General features: G+C 34.3%; 1 protein-coding gene across 5 annotated transcripts in view; it reads left to right on the forward strand.

The window, feature by feature from the left end:
* Nucleotides 1–16,282, forward strand: part of LOC128230117 (uncharacterized) — a 34,056-nt gene that overhangs the window by 7,682 nt on the left and 10,092 nt on the right. For 4 of the 5 annotated variants that reach the window (XM_052942138.1, XM_052942137.1, XM_052942136.1 and 1 more), the window contains exons 2-7: nucleotides 4,670–4,794; nucleotides 6,505–6,728; nucleotides 7,635–7,760; nucleotides 8,001–8,054; nucleotides 9,134–9,272; nucleotides 12,034–12,149. In XM_052942138.1, the coding sequence (XP_052798098.1) occupies nucleotides 4,670–4,794; nucleotides 6,505–6,728; nucleotides 7,635–7,760; nucleotides 8,001–8,054; nucleotides 9,134–9,272; nucleotides 12,034–12,149 (784 nt within the window). Of the gene's footprint in view, nucleotides 1–3,553; nucleotides 3,575–4,669; nucleotides 4,795–6,504; nucleotides 6,729–7,634; nucleotides 7,761–8,000; nucleotides 8,055–9,133; nucleotides 9,273–12,033; nucleotides 12,150–16,282 lie in introns of those variants that run through there. The other variant, XM_052942140.1, reaches the window with a different exon arrangement.

Raw genomic sequence — 16,282 nt, forward strand, 5'->3', positions numbered from 1 at the left:
ATGGAAACGCGCAACCTCCATACGGAGGTATTTTCAAGGAAATTTCATTGTGTTGTGGTTTGGTAAGCTTGCTTGACCGCTCAAAAACAAGTTATCTTCGACAAAAGGGCAAATTCCGAGGTTTCCATCTATAACACAGACATTACATGATGCAAATCAAGCGCTTATGTTGTTATCAGTGCCCATATTCAGTAAACAGTTTGTGACGCATATTAGGAAAAGCGGTTTCTTTTATTTCATGAATAATCCAAAAATATAAATATTGTTGACAGAAAGTGTGTAATTTATTGTTTAGCATGGTTGTGAAACATTTCTGGCAAGTTTAACCATGGTTAGATTATAATCTGATTTTTAGCCAATAAAATTTCGGAAAGGCAATCAATAAGGTTTACCTATTAGGAATTTCGCGGTTGTTTGAAGGTCCATCTACTGTTACTTATTCGATATCCGTGGTCTGGTGGTTACACACTTAACTTTCAATCCAGGGGACGCAGGTTCGCTTCCCCATCGCATCACTAAAATACTTATCGTCTTCCGAGAGGGACGTTAAATGGAGGTCCCTTTTGACAGTGCTATACACTGGTGCACGATAAAGATCACATGTAGCTCTAACCAGGGTTACATTCTGCCTGTGCACTATGCTGCAAAAACATAAGATGACTAACACTCTTAACGGAGCACTCGCCGGATGGGCAAGGCCCGAGTGGGAGTATAAATAACACTACCATACCACTTATTCGATACACACTTCCTGTGTCAAAGTTTGCGTTGACAACGTGTCAGCCAATGAGGTTGTAATTAAGGTCTATTTCGATATGCTCACCCCACCCATTCTTAATCATAAAGATGTAACCTATGTAATCTAACTTCAACTTGCTGCTCTCTTGACAAATGCACAAAACAACGAATATATGCGGTTTTGGTGAGATTTAAGAAATTAATTAATGCGGACCCGGTTCATTAGATTTCAAACAGCTTACCATATCCTATTTTAAATATAATGACAATGACACGAACATTTATAAATAGCGTATTCGTATATCCATATATCTGTATTACACGTACTAGTTTTGTACATGCATATTGTATATCTCCTTAAAAGAAAAAAGAAAGAAGAAAATACTGGCTGGAGTTGATAAAAAAGAAAATCATTATCTCGCTCCATATTAATTGAAAGGTTTTCAAAGTTAAGTTACACACACTGTTTTTTATTAAAGTGATGAGACATCTTGAAAGGTTTGTTGCAACACATTTTCATTGATTTTACCTGTTTGTTTAAATATTTCTTATGTAATAGCCACAAATGAACATTTGTTGTAATAGAACTTTCTTCACTCTATAAATGTTTCAGAAGATCAGAAATCGGTGTTTTGTTAAAATAATTTTAAGGAAGGTAAACATATATATTCGTAGTATAATTAAAACATGAAGAAATGTTGAACAGATATTTTCTCAAGAGTGATTGTTAAATTGGATGTTTTGACAAAAGCTAGGGATATCAATCTTATTACTCACTGACAATACAGCAAACACAATACATGTACATTTTATTTTACCAATTACTATAACCCCCCATATGGTTTATCATCCATGCACATGTTTTAATAATAATAAACATGCATAAACAGTGTAGAGTGATGGTTATTAAACTGCACAAAAGAAGTACGCAATATTATTAATCATAAAAAACAACACAAACGCAATAATACATATTCAAAAACAACCTATAATGTATAAAAATATTATTTATGACAAATCTGATTAATATATAAGGAAAATATTAAAATTATCCACAATCCTTAAACTTTAAGTTGTCTCGCCGTATTTCCAAGTTTCATTCGCACGAACATTTCCACGACGTCTGAAGACCATCCCATTGCTTTTGCCCCCGTTCACTCTAAGGGTCAATCTATCACAATATACTTTAAGTGTGTCCAGCGTTGATTGCAACTCTTCTGGCGTTTCAGAAAATATTGCCACGTAGTTCGTATACAACAACAATATCAGATACCTTTAGAGGTATGCCAATAGCTACACGTGTTTCAAGATATAGCTCTAAGTCATCAACAAACAAGGACCAAAATACTGGCAAACATATATAACCTTGCTTCAGTCCGACTGATATCTCTATGAAAATTGAGTAGTTATTGCAATGTTTAACCTTTGCCCTTACGAAAGTGCACATAGAGCTTATTGATTTAAACATCTTCAAATTGATACCTCATGGGTGTTTTTTTTTGCCAGTTTACTCTGTCAAAACATTTTTGCATGTCAATAAAGGTACACTACAGACGTTATCTATTGGTTCAAATGATTTCAGAAAAAAATATAACGTCCACGGTAGAAAAACGCTTTTCTTAACTCAAAATGCGAATCCGAAATTCTGGCATACCTTGCTTACCATAGAATATAACATTTACAGAGTACAGACGCATACATTTTCGACAAACAACTCGTCCATGGAAATACCCTATCGTTGTCATTTTCGAGTCATCTCCCTTTTTATACACTGGGACTATATCCAGTGGTAAAACTCCCGATGAAAATACGATATTAAATAAGTCCGTTATATTGGCCAATGTCTCGAGTTTCTACAAAATACTCATTTATCAAATTGTCTGAAAACCCGCTTTCTCACGTTTTAAAAGTCATGTACCATTATTCATTCCTTGCACAGTTATATCGACATCGAGCTCCTCATCATCCCTTCTAAATTTGTTTCATTAACTAGATTCCAGAAGTTAGTTTTTCTACTTAAATACTTCCAAACATCTTTTGTCCGCTTCGATTTAAGGCTTTCGATTTCTTTTATTTGTAGGCCAACCAAGTTTAGTTTCCCCATTACCTTTCTCTATGTCAAATGTATGACCACCAATCTCAATCGTTAAGTCTGTAAATCCAAACAATAGTTTCATCAATCGAGTTTTGGTCTCTCGAAGTCAAATTATAAAGTAAAATTTGGCAGCTTACAATAACATTTTTTCTTTATTCCTCATAATCCATCCGACACAATCCCTGCCTCTTTAAACAGTAACATATAAACAAATGATGTCATCGTGATGACGTGTTTGTAATAGTTAACAAAAACTATGTGATCATATTTTAACTGACAAGTTCAATCTATTTTTATACATGTGATGTTTATATATAGATACATACAGCAACAATAAACACAATACGCCCATAGTTATTCTTGCGTTTAGTTATATTTATATATTTTCATTACTCAAGCACAGTCAAATGATTATGGACGCGTTTCGGGAGAACAGAATAACGCAGTCAATGCATTCTTTTATCTTGCTAGTAATTTATATTGATGAGGACATTTGGCGAAGCAATCAAAGAAATTATATCAGTTGCAATGCATTTGTGGTTATACTGATCTTTAAATTAACAACCGCAACACTGTATCTTACAATGTAAACACTTTTCATGATTTAATATACTAGTACTTAAGTAGAGCATTATCACTATTATTTCGTTTTTTACATGAGCTATAATGCCATTGTTACTGAATTTGATATTATGTAATGGTGTGTGTATAAGGTATGTTAAGTGTGTGTAATTGGACATAGTAAGTGAAATACTTCATTTAAATATTGTTAACATGGCCAATAAAAATAAAATAATAAAAATTTAAAGTTTCTAAACACATATTTCTACTAAAGCATCAATGCAAAACACAACATTTACTTCAAATTAAATACATTACCATGGCAACCTTTTCGAATATCTTTAACATGTTGTAGCAATTTGCGTAAGGACCACGTAATAAATCATTTTAAATTTAATGATTTGTAGCTATATTTTATGTTTCAAATGCTTATATCATTGTTTCTTCCAAATTTAATTTCCCTGAAATAAATACATTCGAATTTCTTAAATGTTTTGCTGTATAAATTGTAAGGTAAGGTAATACCAAACATCATTTTTTAAATTAATTTTCAAAATGCATGTCTTGACGCTGTTATACCATTAATTGAATATATTTACAATAATCATTTAATTAATTATTTTATTATGCCTTTCTTCAAAGAAATTGGATTATATTGCTTTGCACAAGTCGGTCCGTTGGTCCGTTGGAAGCCATATTGTTTCCATGAACCATAGTTAAGCGAAATTTGCCATAGAAACGCCAACAGATGGGATATTCTGATTTCATTGATTAGTACTGATTCGGGTTCAGTTAAAAACTGAAACTGTGACTTTTCCACGTTCGATTACCTTTTAACAGGCTTCGTCAAATAAACATTAGTTCTCCCAAACATTCATAGGCACATTTTCTATGTGGATTGACTTGTTACTTCGCTCGTCCAGAATATTTAGACAATATTGTTTTTGGATTGTAGATACCGGCACACTTCCTATGCTGAATGACTGAGCACCTGGCTCGTTCAGAATGTTTAGACGATACTCTTGCATTGCAGATATCGGAACACTTTCTATGAGGACTCACTAAATACCTGGCTCGTCCAGAATGTTTAGATAATACTTATTTTAAATTGCAGATATCGGCACTTTTCTATGTGGATTGACTTGTCACCTCGCTCGTCCAGAATGTTTAGACAATACTGTTTTTGTATTGTAGATGTCGGTCCACTTTCCATGTCGAATGACTTAGCACCTGGCTCGTCCAGATTGTTTAAACTATATTCTTTTTGTATTGCAGATGTCGGAAGCGGTTGAATATATGGTTGCATACGCATATAGCGCTGATTGTCGTCTGCATTCTCTCCAGTCTTGATGCCGTCTGCGTGATCGGACAAGTGATATGCGACATACTCATCATGTCAGGTGAGCAATGCATTTCTTGAGAATAGTTGATGCATATCATTTAAGAATAACACGTTATCAAACTAGAGCAACAACATACTTTATGAATATCCCCAGACGCCGCATGGCCACAGGACTAGTAAAATATGATAAAACTTTCATGAGTGATGGTGCAATGAAACAGAAGGCATTTCAGACATTTTTACTACGTCAAGGGCTTGAAGTTTTGCTAAACTGATTTTAAAGTCCAACAAAACCTCAAACTTAACAAGCTGACAAACAAAGTTGTATGACTGTAGGTGCAATGCTTTTAGAGCTACCTGCGACACAAGATTTTTTTTTAACTCCGTCGAGAGCCATACCTATTGTTTGAGTGAATGAATTCTCTAACAAATAACATTCGTACAAGTGATTATGCTGACAAACGTCCATATGAAGTTTCGCCTGTCGGGTAAAACTCTTTTGGAGCTACGTGCAACAAATTGTATATAATGGGACGCGACGAGACGGTGCGAGACACTTGCAACTCCGGAGTATAATGAGACACCTTTCTATGTCTAGCTTTAACTCAATAAGACAAATTTTCAACCAGAACTGTAATCAATGTATATTTCAGTCAAGTTATTTTAATATACTTATATCCGTATGTAAATTAACAAAGTTAGTCTAATGTTCTAAAATGTGTGCTTTTCATACCGTTCAAGGTTATGTGCTGTCGTGGTTTTAATCATTTCGCATTTCTTTGATGCACTGATTAGCAGTTTTTGAAACCCTTTAAATCAAATATCCTTCAAATGATACTTTTTATTTGTTTTACCGTTTAACATCGTTGATTACCCAATATGATAAAGAGTTGAATAAAATAAACAAATAAACTTAATAAACTAATTAAGCCATTCATTTAAAAGTTAACGAAACATTTCGCTTGTAAGCGTCATTTAACACTAACCCAATTGTCTTTTGTCTCATAGAAAACGATGGTTTATCTAATTGTAGCCAAAAAATATATGGCACATTGACAAGCCCGTATGCTAATATATAATGCCTGCATATATTTAGGACATCAATGTCTTTCTTTGAAGATATCATCATTATCATAATACCTCTTAAATCAAAGAAATAACTCTTTCGACATGCATGATGTTAAAACTTGCTCTGCCCAATGCTTTTTTTTCAACATATTTGTGAACTTGATTTATCGGTTTTTTACGCCACGAAAGGTATTTTAAATTTAAACGTATTTAAAACAACTATTTCACTCAATAAGCGTTAGTATAGTCAAATATAAAATCTGGCTCGTAAAATTTGAAATACATGTACGCATAACATTGAGCGTCCCAATTGGCAATTTCCATTCATGTTTTTTAGAACGGGAAGGCTTCCATTTTAATTTAAGACGTCTTAGTTTTAATTGCACATTTTTCGCACGACCGAAATGATAGCTCGTAGAAACGAAATGAGTTTTTTTTTTTAAAAACACTGCTTCCAAACATGAGATTGGATGGATAATGTTGCATTCCTCTAAATGACGACAGATATTAAACAAAAGCACTACAATAACTGGGCTCTAACATGGAAGTTCAACAAAGATAACCTTTTTTTCCAAGTCATTATTATGCGTTGACTTCACCTGAAACGGCAAAAGAGCAAAAGATATTCATGCGCTTAAAATTTTATATTGAACAACTTTTCTTATCACGGGTATTTAAGAATCACCTTCACATTTTACAGACAAGCTAGCGGATTACGATAAGCTCCACACAAAGGCTACAGGGCTGCTAGTGGAAGTCATCCCCAAGTTCTTTAGCGACAACAGCACGGATTATCTGAGTTGGAGTTTCGAGAAGGTGGTTGAACATATTGAGACGATGCACTCAGGTGGGACCCATTTGATAGAAGATCACGGCTCACACGATACTGGACATGTAGAGCACGGTGGTTTCTCCATATTTAAAGTAAGATATGTCTTCTGTTAAACCGGTAGTGTTAATCAAACCTCTCATAAAAGCAAAGGTGTTATTATCGTGACAATAATAGCTTCTTACGTGCTGATTTGTCGCCATTTATTGTCTCATTTAAACCCATATATAAGACACTTAAGTCGGATACCAGACGAGTGGCGGATCCGTGGTCTAGTGCTGACACAATTGACTGTCAATCCAGGGGTCGCAGGTTCGATTACCCGCCGTATGACTAAAAATACTAATCGTCTTCCGGAAGGGACGTTTAATGCGCATGACAGTGCTATACACTCACGCACGTTAAAGAACCAGGGTAGCTCGAACAACAGTTACATTCTGTCTGTGCACAATGCTCCAAAAACCTCAATTAACAAATAACCTTAAATGAGCGCTCCACTCGCCGAGTAGGCCTTGTTCGAAAACGAATATCAAAAAACTTACACACACACACACACACACGTAACCAGACGAGATGCAGTGAAATGAATCTGTCTGGTTAAAGATGTGTTAAGCTTTCATATCAATAATTAAAGTTTTTTAGGCAATTGTATGTTTTACTTTTCAAGTACAAGTGCTTTTAATGACATATATGTTGTATACAGAAAGTTCAAAGTACCACTGTGTCCAGAAATCTGACATGCATGTATTAAGTTACAATAAGCATTCGTCTTAGAAACTTGGACTAATTAAAACGGCGAACCAATTTGTTTTTCCCGAAAGGATTGTAAAGGCCAATACTCATATCAAAACGTTAAACGGAGTCTGACAGCATGATTTCTTAAATTATCTTCCCATTTTATATATAAGTTTATTATTTCTATTCTTACGTTACAATGTACAAGTGTGCCTTCCGTAAGTATCAATTTTATAGAAATATGAATAACGTGACCTTTTTTACAGAGGTCGAACGTGGGTACACCCCGGGCTTCTGCCGACGACGACCACGCGGAACATGACTTGCTGCACGAGCTTACACATTCCTTCCACATTGGGTCAATGGTCATCCTATCAGTACTTCTTGCCGAGGTAGGGACCGATCTTCATTTGTATTAGATCTTTAAGGTTTTGTTAAGATGATGATCTGTATAACAGAAATAACAAATACAATTGCGGTTAATATGACCTTAGATTCAACTTTTGCATACGTAGATTAAGGAAACTATTGCAAAGAATTTTAATTCAACGGAAAAATATCTCTCATAATAAACGATCAACGTTGTCAATAGTGTTGATTAATTGCCAATTTATTTTATGTTGTCATTGCAGGCATTTCTTAAGATATTTGCAATGGGCAAGCACTTTCTTCATCACAAATTGGAGGTAAGATGGCAAACATAATTACTTTGGTTTGTTTTACTACCAACTTTTGAACCATTCTCAGTACGGGGATTTGGGTTTGTTTTGATATCAAAGAGATCAACTACCTCTTCTTAACCACATAATTCTACAAAAACAATCATCAACCAAAAACAAGTAAGTCAGTACAAAAATAGTGAACAAATAACATCATCGATATTATTGCCTTGTATGGGCATAGAGTTACATAATCAATCTTGTTGTATTGCAATAATAAGGAGATTAATTTTACTTGATCAGCTTGGAAACTGGTGAATACGTTATTTCCCTTTTGTTTTATGCGTACTCATGGCTGAGCCTAGCACATATACGTCTTGGTTCTAGTCCAACATTCCTAGGCAGGACACTAAATGGGCTTAATATTTAAATACGAACTAGTAAAGACGTAATTATCAAATTAGCAAGACAAGACAGGCATTAGTCATTACCAATTATTCTCCATTCGTAGCCATAAAACAATTAATAGTAGTTAAAAAACTTAAACGTTTAATCAATTTCGGTGCAAATGCTTCTTTTTCTTACCAATTTAGAAGGTCGTCTAGAATAAATTTACAATTATTTAACCAAAGAGGAATTTTGTAGTTCACTAAATTTAAAGTGAGTCTTAACACATCTATGTCAAATGTAATTATTCAATTCCATAAACGTTTTTATGATTACTATTAGTATAAGTATTATTATTATATCACAATAATAAAATATTGTTATTATAAGTTGTAGTAGTAAAAATGATAATACTCGTAGTAGGAAGTGGTGGTAGTGGAAGTGGTAGCGGTTATTGTAGTAGTATTGGTAGTAGTGGTGTTTGATGAAGTAATGGTAGAAGTAGTGAAAGTAGGAGCACGGTGGCAGAAGCAGAAGCATCAACAGCAAAAGCAGAAGTTGTAGTACTAGTAACTGTAGCAGTAGTAGTCGCATTCAAAAATCATTCAAAGTAGCCTTGTCAAGACATTTGTGATAATGTTGTCTTTGAGTCTAAGCCATTCTTGGTGACACTTTGAAACGATCATTTATAATTTTAATGCGTTTATCAATATGTCTAGATATTTGACGCGTTTGTGATTATGGTATCGTGGAGTCTTGACGTGGCATTCTGGGAGGGGATCTGGGCGAGGCCCGGCCAAGAGGGTGCTACTCTGCTTATCTTTATTCTACCATGGAGAGTCATCAGGATTGTCAACAGTGAGTAAAAACGTCACGCTTATATAACGTGTATATGCATCGGGGTGTTTAATAGAAGGGTGATCTCGAAGGCCAAGGAAGCGATACTCTGTGTCTGGTTAATCACCAGGGTTGTGAACAGCGAGTAACAATGCCTGGGTAATGTAATATGTATTTGAAAAGGGATATAACATTGAAGGGTCATATCGATAGCGAAGCATGCGCAAGGCTGTCCCTTGATGGTGTCCAGGATTGTGAACGGCAGGGTTATTCAACATGTTTTTGCAAGGGGTTATACCATTGAAAGGTCACTTTTTTGCACTATTTTCTAAGACCGCTCCATTTTTTGGTTTAGATTATTTTTGGCAGAAATGTCCACTTGGTGGTCGAAAAGAAAACAGACTCAACAGTATCTTGCAGTTACGCGTTTGATTGGAATAATTTTGGACTCAAATTTTCTGGAAACAAGATCTCTCAAAGAAAACATCCCCAGTTTGTGAGATGTGTAAATTTATAATGTTTCTATTGATAAACGGTTTGTTTTAGCAAGCATGATATAAGCGATCGTCACATATCATGTCAAAATAAGACAACTATTTGCTTTTAACGGCTTGAAATGAAACAGATATTAAATGTGTCCCACTATTCTAGATTCATTTCATCTAAATTTAGGACATAATGTAACTAACAAAAGCGCATTCCAACAATAACAGCTTATAAGGAAACAACAATCTCGGTATTCATTATCTCTGAAATAACGTTGTCCCTGTTACTAAACCAGAGTGCCTTAATAAGTCACCACCGGAACAATACGTCTCTTTTTGAAACGTGAACTGTCATTTATGCCAAGTTGGAATTTTACTGAGCTGCAAAATTTGTCAGTTTTGAGGTTCTTGAGCTGTAAAATGTTATGGTGAAAAAAATGAAGGTTAAACTTAAACGTACTGTTTATGTGTTAAGAAAAAATGAAACTGACAACTAACAGTTTATTGGGAGTACAACATGGCAATCAAGGCTCCGCACTCACGTCTGCATTATATAAGCAATTCAATTTCATAATTTATACCGGTATAATAAATTGAAATTAAATTTATTTTTTGAAGTATTTTGCATTAATTGAAAGGACATGAAAGGCGTAAATGCCAAGGAATGGCATATTTTACGACTTTTTAACAGATTTGTATCTAAATTATGATTAAATAATGGGAATAATGTTAGAAGAGCCGCGCCTTATTAATAATTTTCATATAAACTATAAATGAAACAAAGCAAAACATACATTGATGAAGTTTGTTTTATTTTGAAAATGTTCTCGTTCGAAAAAACAACAACACATGCACCGTGATTATTTGGTTTAATATGCCTAATGATTTTATAAACAAAATTTTAATGAAGCTACTGTATATTTATTTGAGTTTTTTTTTCGTACATTCTTTGTGGAATATACTTTGAAATTTTGTTATTTTTATTTCATATGTCTTCAATGTAGTCAAAATTGATATGTTACCTATAAGGTGTATAGTCAAGTCATTCGTTAAAGGAAATAAACGATTAACCGACAAAGAGACCGCTAAGATATGTTTTAATCATAGAACGTCGGACTAGAGTGATTTCTTTTCAACTTTCTAGGCAAATTTGGCACAAGTCCATTGTTTATAGTACTGCAATGTCGGTATAAAACATCTTAAGTAGTTTCCTAAAATAGTCATATTCCTAGTATCTCGCTGGCCATGTGATATAATAAATAACTGAACAATATATGAAATACTCCATTTCCATTGATTGTATTGAATACACATACTGTTTCTGTTAAAACATTTATAGTTTTCTTTAAAGATTTGACTTCGAACATGTAAGGAAATCGACTGACGTTTAGAAATGACTTGAGAAGTGTTATGTTTTACACCTCAACTTCCATTCCTTAAATGAACTGCCTTTCGGCAATTGCGTTTATCAATCGATGAACGCAACATCTTCGGATATGTTCGGATCGCAATTCATCGCATAACAATATACATGAAAACTATTGATCTTGTTATTGTTTGTATTGTGTCAGCAGGTCCCGTAAAATACAAATCAACATTTTAGAAAGTGTTAATTTATTATATTTTAAATGTATTGTTGCCATAAGTGTTTCAATTTTACGTTTAAAAGTGATTTCAAGTGCTTGATCTTTTCCCGCGTTATTGTGACGTCATTTGAAAAAAAACGTTTCCGGTTACAGTGGGGTCGTTCTATTTACAGAATGGGTAAGAAAGGATTACTGAAAGGTTTTCTTTAATGAGATGAAGTATTTTTTTAACAATTCATGAATGATAGACTCTTCGGACTCCACACACTTTGAACAGCCCAATTGTGTTCATACCCCGATAATGACATCAACCCCGCAATTCATTCCTTAAATGTATACGTCGCACGCGTCGTAATAGGCACATGTTCAATCACGTCCGGAATCTCAGTTTGAGACTAAAACTGCTGAAAAGCAAAATTTTATTTTGTTTAAAAAGCTATTTCAGGGGATAAGATACTTAACACTATGGTATTCTTAAACAAATAAACTGTTCTACAGACAGGCATACATATTCTGTCAAAAGTAGTTATATTATAGGTATTCTGAAAGATTTAAGAATGATGGGCTTGGTGCTACGGAAGGTTGTTAAACAGGGATTTGCTATTGATGTATTTCATGTTATTCATGAATAGCAAAACAATTAACGTGTACCTTTACTAGTATATCAGTATCTATAATCTGCCTTAAATACCTTGCTTGTTTATCGTGCAGGTTTCGTGTTGGTAATCCAGGAGAAAGACTTGGTGTTACTCAAGGTGGTTAAGCAGAGATTGAGGCTTGCGCTGCGGAGGGAAAAAGATTCAGCTGTCAAACTCGACAAATACAGGGTATGTGGCGAGTTTCTTTAACTTCATACGCTAAACTGGTATCTCTTGGTGTTACTCAAATACTCAAAGGTCCCCACAAAAACCGAGGCTTGCACTGCGGAGAAAAATGAATCAACTTTCAAACTGGACAAATATCGGGTATGTGGCCATGTTCTATAACTTCATATTATAAACTGGTATCTCATTATGTTACTCAAATACTCAAAGGTTCCAACATAAAATAAGGCTCGCTAAGCGGAGGGGGAAAGACTGCCAAACTGGACACCTATAGAGTAGATGGGGAGTCTTTTTGTTACTACATATTCTAAACGTATATCCTGCGTGTTTTCTAAATGGTTGTAACAGGGAGACATGTCTATTGAAGGAAATAGACGCTGCTGCTAAACTAGACAATGTTACGTAGGTTGCGAGTTATTGTTACTTTACATAGTGAAATTGACATCAGTACATACAGAATAATGGTTATTATTATAACTAGTTGATTTAAGAATCAGAGTCACTAATATGTAAATGCCTGAAGACTTCATATAATGATGGTATCATTTGAAACCAAATTGTGCGAGCAAAAGAAAATGTGACATTTTGAAGGGAGAAAAATATACGAAATGAGCTATTTGGCCTTTAAAGTTCGTAAAACGTTGCATCTTGCATCCAATTTCAGTTGCCATATACAAATTGTAATTACTTAATGCATCATATATTTTTGGTGATTTATTTTAAACGATAGTTATTCGCTATCAATTACCTTTCAAATGACACTAAAATTAAAGTCACCAGGTATAAAGCATTTAAAATTAAAATGAATGAGGTAGCTTTTATACATACCGTTAACTTTAATATGCGTTAGAAAAACTTCAATATTAAAAGGACAGATTGCTCTGAGCCTCTTGTCACTGAATGGATGACTAAGAGGGACCAGCAGCTACACAATCAATACCTGAACATGTGTATTTCTTGCATACCGGACGTGTGTTTCCGGTCATGTGACCAGTGCTGGAAAAACCCATCTTACATACCCCATGTAAGATGAGTCACGCGCAACAACGCGCCACTACGTATTTCATTTATTGTATGGTTTATAAAAAATATATTATGCCATTTCAATAAAGGTCAATCAAATATTTATGACGCTATTTTTAGTTATTCAAAATGACTGTGCTCTATGACGTCAGTAAACTACGTCGCACGCGCTTTTTGGTGATTTGTTCAAAAGTTCGTTTTGAACGTCATTTTTTCCACAAATTGATAAATTTAGATATGCAAGAAAAAATATCAATCATGTGTTTCCGGTCCGGATGGAAAAATCCCACTCTCTGGCACGCTGTGTGGCCGGTAACTCGGCAAGCCTCGTTAATGGCTTACGCACGTGCCCTCGGGTCGGATATTTCTATCCGTACCGGAAACACATGATAGATACTTATAGCCTTCAACTCAACCCTTCACTTCTATTAGCCTGGGGGTTGTTTCAATGGAGGGATTTAGTCTTCAATTAATAACTTCAATATTCTTAAATCCGCATAAACGTTACAAATGGCAACACAGTGATCCCCCCCAACGTTGTGTTGATTATAAATACCGGCAGTTCAATCAAATATGTAGCAAAATAATAAAAGCACGATACTCAGACAATTTTCCATATGTTTACATGGAGTCCAAAACTTCAATACGTGCTTAACCATCGTCGGCAACCATGGTACTTTATTCCGTTACACTTCATACATATCATATGTCAGTAGTGAATCAATCGGAACTCTTCTGCCAATTTCAATCAAAAACAACCACGGATTTATATGGACGGTTTACTATGTCAGATATCTTTACATTTAACTACGCTGAAAATAGATCGCAAAGTATTTTTAATTTAGCTGTTAGACTTACTGACTGTACTCTAGGGAATCTTCATTATTTATTTATTCAAACACTTTACTTGCAATCCATTTAAACTTAGTTATAAAAAATACACGTTACAACACTACACTAAATTAAAACTATTAATTAAAAAATACGAACTACTTCTTCTAATGTACCGGCTACATCCGAGGTGGTTTTTATGGAAAATGGCCGAGTTGATCCAAATGGTATCCGGAGTATCCAACGATGGTGCTTGACATTCAGTAACTCTTACTTTAGATGCTTATTATGCCTTGGTACAGACCAGTTAAAATAAGCTGGACGACATTGAAGCCTAGAGAGCAGAAACGATTTATTTATGTTATGGTTGCTATAAGCATTAATTTTAATTGCGTTGGTTAAATTGGAAATACGAATTGAATTACAAAATGCATTGAAAATATTAGTAATTGATATTAAGATTTGAATATTTAGTCCTTGAATATTTTTATCAAAATGGAATGTGCTACAGCCAAAAAAGGTTCTGTCGTCATGTACGATTTATGTTACATTTGTTCGTACTTTTATCATGTTTGCGATAATCTTGCTCCACTTTAACATCACAAGCAATGCAATCAACCTCAAATGTATTTTAGTTTTATTAGTATGATTTATTTTTGTTTATAGATATCACGATTCAGTTATTTATGTGCAACCTAGTTATGTGCACCGTGTGCGTTTATCTATAAGAGTACTCATGTACCGGATACAATGTGACCAGTGTTAATATCAATTTTGAATATTTTTTTATTATATTAATATTTGTATGGTTGTCAGTCCGTTTGTCTGTCTGTCCGTCCGTCTGACCGTCAATAATTTGTGTTGGGCGTATATCGAAATGTATATTAGCCAGAGTGATGGTTTGATTTATAGGAATGTAAATCAACATGTAGATTTGTTCGGCCATTGTTGGGCTTCACCCAGTAAGGGCAGAGTAATTACCCTTGACTAAATTAAAAATAAACCCACAGAGCATGCATTTTTGTTATGTTTTGTTCGAAATTGCACACAACCTTACAGAGATGATAACCAGTGATGTAAGTTATACACCTAATGTTTTGTTAGTTGTTTTGCCAAATAAGTGCAGAATTATGGCCTTGACTTAGTTAAAAATATAGCCTTAAGAGCAACTGTTAGTCACAAAAAGGTGTATCTCCAAAAAAATAATTAGCCAGAGTGATGAAACTTGACATGAATGGGTAGCACCAAGTGAAGTTGTTTATCTTTATGTAGTCATTCTAAAATGCCGTCCAGGCTTTTTTTTAATGATGGTTAGCCTGGACGTCATTCATAATAAAATTCGTAAACATGTTCAAAATGCCGATCAGAATTTGGTCGCAAATTTATTGAAATTATTCCAATTTAGTCTATTAAAACAAAAAAAAGAACACTTTACCTGTTAAAACTAATCCTTTTTACATCAATTGCACTATATATTATAAAATAATCACGTTCCGAATTGTTAAAACAACATACATTTTCAAACACCATCAAAATTCACCAAACACCATTGTTTTTGTTAACGAATGTAGCCGAGAATATCCAAATGCATTTTTTTCTTTTCACTGCTTAAGGTTACACATGACTATTAGTTACTTTAGTACAGCTTAGTACGAGCTGTAGTGTCATTGGCAGTAGTTTTGTTAAGGCAACATATTGTAAACCTGTAAATTATTCAAAATAAATTAAGAATGAAGTGTTTACAAACATTTATTACTTTTGTTAGCATATTGGAACAAGGTCATTTAGTTTTTGCAAAATTAATCAAATAGCAATATCATTAAGTTTGTGGAATGTTATCATGCAAAGTATGGGAAGAATTTTCATTTGCATGCATGGCATTTTTTTCAGTTCGTATCATTATTTTCTATTCTTGTAATTTACCCCTCATTTGCGCTCACTTGGATGTCTTTGAACTTTTGTATGCTTAATATTCCTTTGTTTGGTTTCTTTAAAGCATCCAGATTCTGACACACAACAAAAAAACTTTTTTAAGTACTACTTGTCACAAACTTGTGGTAAGAGCAACCTCAGGTACCAACTGGTGATTGTACGAGCTCTCTCCTCCCAACCTTTTTCCTACCAGTAGGCGAGTAAGTTTTCTGGTGTTCCCCAGTGAACGACCATTTGTATGTATGTTGACAAAAACCTGCCATGACGGTTTGAAATTCTGCAATTATTTGGAGGTTTTTGATTGCCATCTTTTGACATAAAAACATTTCTACATTTCTTTCCCACACGCA

This window comes from Mya arenaria, chromosome 4 (genome assembly GCF_026914265.1).
Source record: "Mya arenaria isolate MELC-2E11 chromosome 4, ASM2691426v1".
In the NCBI taxonomy this organism is placed as follows: domain Eukaryota; kingdom Metazoa; phylum Mollusca; class Bivalvia; order Myida; family Myidae; genus Mya; species Mya arenaria.